Here is a 10,924-nt window from a genome sequence, read left to right as displayed (position 1 = left end):
ATGGTATTCCAAGGGGAAATGTAAAGAATGGGCATTCCTGGTGTCCATGTCCTGTTGTCCATGTCCTGTTTTCCTGTTGACCCTGTGCATTCCAGAGCTACATTTCTGATGGATGGCAATAAGAAGATAAAGTTTGGTTGCAGGAAACTTTGGTAAATGGAGAGCTTATCAGATGGGTATTTGGAAGCTGTCTTCTGTTAGAAAAACTGGCAATTCTTTTGTAAAACTCAGTTATGTCAGAGGTGAACTTAGGCTGAACATTAGATTGATTTAGGTGTTCAGTATTGAAGACACTGCACATGGTGTTCTTTCCCAAGAACTGTTGGTCACTGACCTGAATGTTTCCCTGTAGCCTCTTGCAAGGAGTGTCTGTGGCTGGTTCTTCTTGTAAAGCATGGGAAGAAAAGTTGTACAGCATGCTCTAGAAAAGTTTGAACTTGATGTCCTGAGGCAGCCCTGGGCGGCTGCTTCCAGGATGAGTGAACTTAATTTCAGACCCCTGTCCACACAACCAGATTTTGAGGAGCTGCTAGATCCACCTTCCTTCACCTCCATGAAGGGGCACTGTGTCCCCACTGCTTTATTTGATTGGGCAGAGCTGTGTGCTCTGGTTCATGTTCATAGAATCAGTTCTAGTTCATGATTAGCCCTGATGCTATGGCTGGGAAAAAGGCACCTCTGGTGAGGGTTAAAGGAGTGTTTGGGGTTGTGATTCTGTTTTCTTCCCTCCCTTGCATCGTACATTTTGAGCAGAGTCACACTGTCAGGTTCATGCTGTGCACCTTGTCTGAATGCTGGGTGGTGCTGCAGAAGTTTGAATGAGAGCAGGGGAAGGGCTTTGCTGCCAGATCTTTCCGAGAGGCCCTCTCGTCCTCTTTGCCTGAGCTGGAATTGTGGATCCCACTCTCCCTCCCTTCAGACCTGAGCCCGTGTCTGTATGGGGTGCAGTGTTTGTTGTGCCAGTGCTGGGTCTGCCCTGCTGCTTTATGGAGCTGGGCTAGGTCTGTAGTGAGTTCCCTGGGATTTATAAATGATGTGGTGTGGGCAAGAGAAGCCACTCTGTGTCTTGGACTGCAAATGTCCCCAGAAGCTGAGAACTCAGTTCCCAGTGACACCACAGGTTGCTAGAGGAGGTGTGTCATTTGCATAAGTTTGCATGAAGGTGGCCTTTGCATGTGTTTTCTATATTACGAGAGACAAACATGTTTTGTTTATCTCGCTCTCTATCTTGCAGATTATTATCAAATGGGTTTCACTTTCCACAAGTCTTGACTGAGGAATCTGGGCTTACACCCCCACCCAGAAACACCCACAGTGCCTGAGCTCTCCTGACTTGCCCTGTAATGATGAACCCTTTGGTGTGAGCTGTATCCCCTGGAATAGTCTCATAGGTGAGCACTGACATGATGAGCTGAGGACCTAGAAGAACTTCAACTTCTTTACTGATAGTGGCAGGAATATTAATTGAGATGGATGCAGTTGCCTTTTATGTACAGTTTGCTGCTATGCCTGCATCTTCTCAATCCCTAGTTGCCAGGTTATGAGCATGAAGAGAGTTGTGCTCTTTGGAGTAAGACACTCCTGTCTGCTTAGATGCCAGGGTAGTTTTACAAGTGAAAATGCTTTAGGTCTTCATTGCTGCTGTTGGTATTGTGAGGAGAGGAAAGCAGGTGAAATGCTATCAGGATGACAAATTATTCAACTTCAGCAAAGTTCAGTAAACAGAGAAATTATCTCCCACTTTAGGTTTTCAGGGGAGATCACCTTTGTCACAAGTAAAATATGTAGTGCAGATCAACAAGGAAACAGAAAACGAAATCTTAGAAAAATCAGTCATATAAAAACTGCCGTCTTCCAAAGTAAGGGATCCCTGAAGTGTTCTATCTAATATATTAGTATTTTCAGTGGTCATTCACATGTACCTCAGCTTCTTCAGAAAGACTGCAATCACCAAAATAGTGTAACACCATAGGGAAGCAATGTAAAAATATTGCAATCCAATTGTCAGTAGTTTGTAAACCTCTATACCTATCCCTATACCAATAATTAACTGCTAAATAGAAATCTCTGGGGTTTCTACTGCATGAATTAAATCCTTCTGTGGCAATTTAAGCATATTTCTTTAGTAGTTTGATAATTTTCAGATACATTTTCTCAGTTGCATCAAGGCCCCAGAGGAAATCAAGATGTCCCCATGTAGGAAAATGCTCATGGTAAATGAGATTAGTAATCCGAGGAAGTAGCCTTGCCATATCTGTTGGGTCTGCAAATTTGTCCTGTCCACCACTCCAAACAGCAGTTGGTATCTTTATCTCCTCTATCTTGTACTCAGGAGGAGCAGTCTGTAAGACAGGGAGGAGACCTGAGTGAATGCTGCTGTATCAAAGTTGTGTTTAGAGAAAGGTTTCTGTGCAAGCACCTCTCTTTGTCTTTTGCTTCTGCACTGCCCACAGTAAAACTGTAGGGATGAAGGCCACCCTCTCATTGCTCGTTGCCCTAACCCCATTCCCTGCCTTGCTTGTCATCACAGAAGAAGTTTAAGAAACACAGAAGGTTGAAATGGAGATCATCTGAGATCTGGACCAAATGACTTAATGCAGGATGGTTATTTGTCAGTGTGGTAAAGCACCGTGCACAAGATGTTTTGAAACTTACCCTTATCAAAGGGTGGTTCAGTTATCTTTTTTTCTTGACTGCTTTTTGGGCCATTTCCTAACCTTCCACAATATTGGGAATAAAACATTGCCCATTTCAAAATTTAAACTTCAGGTATTTAAAGACCGTATGTGTGTATGGAAGGTGTCTGAGAAGGAAGGTGTCCTTGGAATTTTTATCCACTTGTAAAATAATGTGCCCCCCATAAAATAACCTGCCCTGACTCACAAAGCACACTACAAGTCAACTGATCTGATCAAACCTCAAAAAATAATCAGGTGAGTTATAAGAGTTGCAAGAGGAGCAGAGCATTTTCAGATGTTGACTACGCAGTAACTAAAGGTCCTACAGGCTAAATTTTTCCTGTTTCCTTTTTTCCATACAGGATACTTTAGTTCTCCCCAGCAGTCTCCACTGTGCCATACTGAACCATCCCTTAAGTTTAATGTTTACAGCATGTAGCCTCTGAAAACCAAGGTATGCATTTCCACTTTTTTTTTTTTTTTTTTTCATCCTCGTTTTAATGTTTAACTGAAATGCAGACTTTCAGGATTTTTGGGGAAGAGCTCTGTACTCATCCAGTCCTAGGACCTGGCTGTGACTCTTAGCCTTTTGGGAATGGCAGGCAAGTTGACATGTTGTTGGACACATCCCTGCATCAGTAGGGGAGGCTGCAAGAATCTATATGTGCCATGTTTGTGAATGGACTCTGACAATTATGAGTATCAGATTTGGGTGAAGCTTTACCTAAGACCACCCTTTCCTTCTTTTTGTAACATTCAAGGTGCTAATATATGAATTGATCTATTCTTAGTTTTTCCAGGACCTAAGGATGAATTCTCAGAAAAATGAGTTGCCTTACCTGGTTGTATTTCTTCATGTTTTCCTTACAGCCGTAGTCATAAGCTTGGAATTGGTCTGCATGTTTTATCTGTTCATATTGTAACAAGGACAAATAAAATGAAAATGTTAAGAGACAGAGTGCAGGAGTTGTTTTCTTGCATGTGATTGAACTCAAGTCTCTGGCAATAGACAGAATTCCAGGGATACTGAGGAGGGATCGTGGGATAAATGATTTCACCATCTTTCCTCTTGGTAACATTTTCTCCTGATCTTCAGCCACCACCCTTGTTATGTTTAGTTATAAAAAACCTTGCTGCCCTATCTTAATTGGCTCTTTAGTTAGCTAACATAGCTATTTGTGATGTAGGAGCATGGCAGGGCTCTCACTAGGCTGGGATACCTCTTCAAAATCCTCAACTTTTGTGTGCCTGCTTGGTCTGGTCTGGTCTGCTCACAGTAGTGGCAGCGATATCAGAGGCTCTGAACTGCATACAAGAATATTGGGAGCAGGGTGTGATTACCTTAGCACTAAACTCTTGTCTTCTGTGATTTGTCTAAAAGGAATATCAAAATAATAAAGAATTAACCTGTCTTACTGATATTGTGTGTGCATTTTTTAAAATCTAAACCTCTAAGTAACTGAGGATATGATAGAAATCTGCTAGCTCATCTCTGTTTTCTGGCTCTGGGTGCTGGGTTTCTGGTCTGGATACCAGGAATTTTAGGCAGGGGATGTACAGCAGCACACATGTATTTAAGGGCTGGTTTAAATGGCGCAGTTCACTTAGAGTTCACTTAAGTTCATAGTTCACATAGAGTGATGTGTTTCTGAGCCAATGCCATCTTGTCCTGGTCTGATTTAGAGTCCAGGCAGAACAAGCTTAGGTCTGAAAGTGGCATGAGGTACCAGCAGAAGAGGCAGTTCCCCAGTTTGCCATTGTGTCAACATAAGCATTTGTGCATTAAACTGGCTTTTGGAGGTAATCAAGGCTGCAATTAACCCTCTGGGAGACAAGCTTTAACCTAGATCACTTCTTTGGTTCATCCCTGACTGTAAAGTTCTCACTTATGCCACCTGCCAAGTGCCTAGACTGTGCTTGTGTTCACTTCTGCAGCTTTCTGCACAAATCTCCATAAATAAGGATGAAGGCTGGAAGCCATTAAAGCTGAGGGAGGCATGATGTGCCCTGGGGAAATCTCAGATCCTGGTGACAAAGGGGAAATTCAGGGAATGGTGTGGTGAGCCATGGGGAGCAGGGCTTCCTCTGTGACAGGTGAGATGTGATGGGCAGATTTCCAGATCTGTCACCTCTGGACTTCCCTGTTGGCTGTCAGTTGCATAGAAAGCCATACTAGGAGTGTTGATATGTCAGCACAGTTATACCTGCTGCCAATGAATAACATTCTGTACTGATGTTCCAGCTGGGTAATGTCCCGTGTATGAATCTGTTCGACTCTGGAGACAAAGCAGAAGTGTTATGTAGACAGAGATCCAGTGCTGTGACAGAATAAAGCTGTGAAGGCCCTGAGCAACATACTGCTGCTGTGTTAAACCCCCATTTTTATGGGACATTCTTCAGATATAAAAATGGAAGCTGAGGAAAGATTCACAAATACACTAGTTTACAGTAGGAATGATTACATAGGATTTTTTTACCTTTGGAATAATCTTTTCAACATTAGTCCTTAGCCCTAGAGAAAACATCATTTGAGAAGCATGTATGGCCTTTGTTTTCCCAGTTTCTATGATTTGTATGATGCTTTTAAATAGTGCTGTGCATAATCAGTAGAGAAAGATTGTTAATACGCAGTTCTCTTGAGCATAATGAAGCTGCATGTGTGAGAGCTTTTCATGGGTACACTTGTTAAATAGTCTGAGAGATGAAAACTGACTGAAGAACAGAAAAGTGAAAGGTCTGTAAGAACAAGAGATAGCAGCCAGAGTAAAGGAATGCAATCTTTCTGCCGGGAGAAGTGTGAAGAAACAGTTTTGAGTTTTGGCTGGAAATGTTTCAGCGTGTAGCAAGCAAAAATAAACCATCTCTTATGTTCGGAGGAGTCAGATGTCTTGTTGTTTAGGAAGGAAAATATATGAATTGTGCAAAGGATAAAAAGATCTTTGTCCAGTTGCCCTTCAAAGCTTCTTCAGATTTCTTGTATTGACGTGCTTACCGTGTTCATATTTTGTATCATGCCCCCGGCTATGTAGCAGAAGATATTGCCACAAACTTTCCCCAGACACGCACAGAACTGTGTTGCAGGTCCATTCAGCAGCTCATTGTATTGAAGAAGTCCTTTGCAGCCAAGTAGTAACTGAGGGGAGGAAAAGTGCAAAGCTTTTCTTAGCTGTTGCAAGATTATTTCATGCAGAAAACTCCCTCTTCTTTAAGTCACTCTCTCTTCTTTAATAGCCTTGCCTCTTCACGAGAGGCAAGGCTATTAAACTACTTGTTAACAACTGCTGAAACTGTTTGTTATCCCACTATCCTTTATAGTGTGTTCTTCCCAAGGGCAGACCACTTGTTCCTCCTTCTCCTTGAGACGAGTGCTGGAGGTCACTATCCATCTGTTTTTAGTGTACTGATCTCTGTAAGAAAGGAAGTTGGCTGCACTGATGTCTGCAGAATACAGAAAGTCCCTTTTTGCCCTAATATTTTTTCCTGGCAGGTACAAACTGTACTGCAATTACCACTCCTAAGTAAAGAGGGATCAGACAAATGAGACAAATGAGAAGGGTGTAGAGCTCAGTGCTCTATAGTCACATCATGGGTGCAGCTTGGACAAAAAGACGATGTGCTTCTATGGTTTGACATAAAGTATAGCATGCATGATTTCCACATTCATAGCAGATTCTATTAAGTTGACACCTTCTGGTGTTTAAATTTAATTTATCAGTTTACAAGTAAATAGTTTACTAGCATAAATGATCTGCATGTCTGATGAAACTAAGATGTAAAATATTTTATGTGTGGTTTTTATTAGTGCTTAAGGCTAGATTTAGTAGACTATATTTTTTTTTTTTTTTTTTTTGTTCTAGTATTTGAAAGTTTTCTTCAGAAATATTTGACTTAAATAAATAATGATGAAAGTATGCCTGCTACCTTCAAGAAATTGCAAAAGCGATACCATGTGAAACCATGCAGTTTAGCTCTCTGGAAAGTCTGATGTCTGATATGCTGAATTCAATTCTAACTGATCACCCCTTAAAAGTTCAGGTTGAGTGAGTCCAGTAGAGACAAAGCAGACAATTATGTCTTTCTCTTTAGAAGGAGAAATTACTTACCCTGATCAGTGGCTGGGGAAGCCGGGTAATCATTACCAGAGGACTGGTAGCATGTGTGATGGTGACCACTGGTGCCAAAGCAAAGAATGCTTTAATCTTCTGAGACAAATCAGGATAAGTAGAAAATGCTATGAAGCCTGCAAGCTCAGAAAAGGAAATCAAGTTGATGAAGAGATCTCCACGGACCAAATAAATAAAAAAGCAGTAGGCAGCAAAGGAGTGAGACTAGATTAGCATCCCATTGGCTGTTTTCTATTTCTGCGCTGCAGACCTAAAGAGAATGTTTGAATCTTGCTTAAAACTTTTATTTGGAAGATAAAGTTCATTCTAAGGATACAAGCTTATTAGAGCATGATACTGCTTTTGTCAGAACTGACAACTTTATGTTATGGCCAGTTTTAGTTGTAAAGGTATATTAATCAGATTTTTGAAATTCAAATTCTCTCTAAAGTTCCCTAAATTCAAAATAAATAGTTTCTCAGCTTGCAGTCTCTAAAAGATTGTGAATGTGTATGCTGTCATTCAGCAATACAATAATTATCTGAAGATTAAGAATAAAATTTTCCTTGTGATTAAAAACATACTTGCATGAAAGAGAATTCACACATAAAGGGAGAGTATAAGGAAGGTATTTAAGCTAAAATGGGTTTGTCCCATCCTGTTTTCTGAATGTATATAAATTTCTCCACTGATGGATTTGGCTGGCTGACATAATTATCTGAAGACAACAAAGGTGGTGACCTCATCTGAACTACTAATTCTGTAAAAAGGCTCTTAGAATGCACATATGGGAAGAAAGGAAAATAATTTTCTAATAATTCCACTTCCCCCAGTTTTGTCCTCTGTTTCTGAGTTTGTTTTTCTAAAAGGACAATGTACACTGTAACATAAACCCCAGAGTCTGTTCACAGACCTTATGTATAAATCATACACACTAACACTGACTGTTTGGTACCCAGACAGTTCTACCATTACCTGTAGCTGACCCTTCAGAGTGACCAATATAGTAAACATCCTTCTGTCCAGTTTTATTCATGATGAAGCTCAGCTCTGCTGGAATGTCGTATTTACCTATCTCATCGAAGCTGTGGGGAGAAACACAAAAAGCTGGCAGACAATTTGACTATCCCAGTGTGAGTTACTGACTGTCAGTTTTGTTCATTGCACCAAGCAGGACCCATTGAAGGAGGAGGTTGCACACTGGGTCTGCATCCTTGCTTGAGCTGGGGAGGTGGGCAGAGGGGTGCAGCTGTGCAGCCTGGCTGCCTGACGCCTTGGGCTCTGTGTGGATGGAGTGCCAGTTTCACCTGACAGCTGCAGCCCTTGGGGAACCAAATTTAATCAGTGCTTTCACCTGCATGGGCTACAAGAATTAGTTTTCTCTCAGATAAATTTATCTCTCAGATAACAACAAAGTTGTAGTAGATCAGGTTTCTAGACTGAGCTGAGCAGCCTCCTGTCCTTTCTGCACTTGGGACATGGTGTCTGGTGGGAGACTTCAAGGTTACAGATGCCTCCCAGTTTAGGAAGCCTTTTCCCAAAGAAACCAGGATGATGTATGGAAAAAGGGGATCTGTGTACTTCCAGCTTTGCTTCAGTGTGTGCTGATTCCAGAAGAGCCTATCCAGAACATGCAGCCAATTCCTTCTTATAACCTCCCTGATATGCCCAGGAGTGGCTGCATCTGTGGAAAAGAGTTTGTCTAGTCTCCTTAAATGTTGCATGTCCCACTTGAAGTCAGATTATATGAAAACATGTAGTGTTTTCATATAATTCAGAAGGGAATTTTTTTTCATATAGCCAGAAGGGGAACGGTTCTGCATTCTGGTAGCAACTGCCTAATCTTGCTAGTTCCCTGGAAGTTGCTTTCTTCAGAAATTCTTTCTCCACAGAGTACCTGAACTGCCAGAACTCTTTCTGACAGGGCTTGAGGGTCTTGTGTTTTAAAGACCAGGTGTCTCCTCGGCTGTTTCCCAACCAGACATCATAGCCAGCATCTGCAAGGATGAAGCCCAAGCTGTTGTTGGGCAGGTTGGCAATCCAGTGAGTAGCATCTGCTAAAATACCATGATGTAGCAAGACTGCAGGCTTATTCCCTAAAACAGAAGAGATTTTCTTAGGCTGTAATAGTAATAGGGAATGTGTAGTTAAAAATGAGGTGCAGAATTTGGTTTTACAGGAGTGTTTTAACCAATATACAAAATTCAGGCTGCATTCTAGGCTGAATGACTGGGTGCCCTTGCTGAGATGGCAAGGTATGGAACTTTGCATATGCAAAGGGCAAGGATGGAGAATCCATGTAAGACTTGGCTCTCAGGCTGTCCTTATACCCTATATGTCATACCTGTATTTTGGCTGTTCCTTCCAGAAGGAATTCTGTAAACACCAAGAATGTATCCATCCTCCGTTGGAACTTCATATTCCTCGCTGGGAAATCCATGATATCTGATGATTTCACTCTGTGGAAAGCCAAAGGAAAGTTTGTTATCATGCATTTACAGTGTAGATATTGGTGTAAGAACTGTTCAGAGGCTGCTTCTGCCCAGGAATGTAAAGCTAGCCAAGAACATGCCAGGAAGATAAATGTGATAGCATACTGCTAGCCTTCCTCTACTGCTGTGTGTTGTAGTGGTGGGGAGGGACACCAATAGGGATTTCTGCATGAAAACAAACCCCAGGACTCTCTTTTTTGTGGATGATTCTATAGCTGCCATGCTGTAGCCATGGAGGCTGGAGGATGCAAACAGCAGCAAGAGGAGTTGGGATGGATTTCTGTGAAGTGGTTTGTGTATTCTACTTAATGCTTAATATCACTCAAATTGTAGTAATTGCTGTAGCTGTGGCACTCAAGCACTACACAGAATTATAAGAGAAGCAGGATGCAGTAAAGACTTCATCAGACCTGCTTACATGGTTGTTGTCTGGAATTTGATTCCCTATTATGGGACAAAGTGAGTGACTAACCTTTTGGGAGATAGTTCATCCTGTTTTGCAAGGCTGACACAGGTCTGTAGTATGATATTCTGCCTTAGAATGTGGTCAAACCACTCAAATAATGTCCTGTTTTGCAAGCTATCAGTGGTGGGCTGAGAAGGAGCATCATGTGTTCCTGTTGGAGTTGAATTATGCTAAAACAGGTCTGACGCATCAACACCAGATTAGCATCCTGATAATGAAACAAAGATCTGGCAAAGATAAACTGCTAAGCCAACCTGGAGACATAAGGTAGTCACTTTATACTGTCAAAGTCCAGTCCATTTTCATATGGTTAAGTTCTTCTAATATATCCCTTCTTGGAGTGTATGAAGATTTCTCCTTTGGGTTGGGACACCCCTCAAAGTTACTCCTCAAGGCTGAGCAAAAGAGATTCTGCCCACAGTTGATATGGGTGAGGGTGAGTTACATAAATCTCTACTTTAATAATTGTTTCTTTTTGCTAGCTTTAATACAGTTGCTTTTATATGATTTCTCTGTTATAATGCACTGTCCTATATTATCTTATACCAGTAGTTTTAGCTACTCTTCTGTGTAGTAAAAAATTCTGATTAGGATATTTTTATCTAATCATTAATTATAATAAATAATTCTTTTTTAAATCTAAATATATCTGGTTAGTCCTGCAGGACAAAGTTGTAGAATGGTTCAGTCATACCTTTATAACTCCTTAGCCTTCAGCAGTGAGAGTCTGGATTCACCTGCACCCAAGCTCCCCTTTGAAGGGTTTAGAAATCAAGGGGGTCCTTTCAGCTCCTCACGACTCAATAGAAGGGCTTCTCTAATGAACTTTGTCTGAAGCTCATTCTCCCCACCACAAGGTTGTGCCTTTCTAGACAGTAAACATGCAGCAGTATCTCTATCTGACCACAGTGAATCCTTTCTTTCCCAAGTGTGGTTAAGCAAGCCATATAGGGTGGATCTCCTATTTCAGACTCACAGCACCACCTACTACACTGCTGCCACAGTGAGGAAACCTTGTTGATTCAGAGCAAAGGGATTTTGTTGTGAGAATCTGCTGTTTGAAGAAGGGGCTCAAGCACCCTTACCTGTACTAGACAAACAGGATGTTACAGAAGGGCAGGCCTTGGGAGTAGAAGCCAGCCTTTGTTTCCACTGCAAAGGAATTCTTCTCTCTAGCTCAGACTG

The 10,924-nt window shown here is 41.5% G+C and overlaps 1 protein-coding gene across 1 annotated transcript; it reads right to left on the bottom strand.

Annotated features, from left to right (window-relative positions):
* Positions 1-2,108: 2,108 nt before the first annotated feature.
* On the bottom strand, positions 2,109-8,083 carry LOC137478069 (lysosomal acid lipase/cholesteryl ester hydrolase-like). Its single transcript, XM_068197598.1, has 6 exons — positions 7,757-8,083; positions 6,782-6,918; positions 5,671-5,811; positions 4,883-4,954; positions 3,518-3,586; positions 2,109-2,342 (listed from the first exon to the last, which is right to left on the bottom strand). Exons 1-6 carry the CDS (start codon positions 7,815-7,817, stop codon positions 2,109-2,111), a joined length of 714 nt encoding a protein of 237 aa, XP_068053699.1. The 5' UTR covers positions 7,818-8,083.
* Between the last annotated feature and the right edge of the window lie 2,841 nt (positions 8,084-10,924).

The sequence above is a fragment of the Anomalospiza imberbis genome, chromosome 8 (assembly GCF_031753505.1).
Source record: "Anomalospiza imberbis isolate Cuckoo-Finch-1a 21T00152 chromosome 8, ASM3175350v1, whole genome shotgun sequence".
Classification (NCBI taxonomy): domain Eukaryota; kingdom Metazoa; phylum Chordata; class Aves; order Passeriformes; family Viduidae; genus Anomalospiza; species Anomalospiza imberbis.
This window is presented reverse-complemented; position numbering and strand designations above follow the sequence as displayed.

Bases quoted from the DNA above. Each gene is read 5' to 3' on its own strand.
- LOC137478069 (XM_068197598.1), bottom strand. From the start codon at position 7,817: ATGAATAAAACTGGACAGAAGGATGTTTACTATATTGGTCACTCTGAA. The intron at 5,812-6,781 runs GTAAGTAATTTC...TCCTCCCCTCAG, and splicing joins TTCCCCAGCCACTGATCAGG to TTACTACTTGGCTGCAAAGG. The intron at 3,587-4,882 runs GTATAACTGTGC...CAATATGAACAG, and splicing joins ATGTTATTCATTGGCAGCAG to ATAAAACATGCAGACCAATT.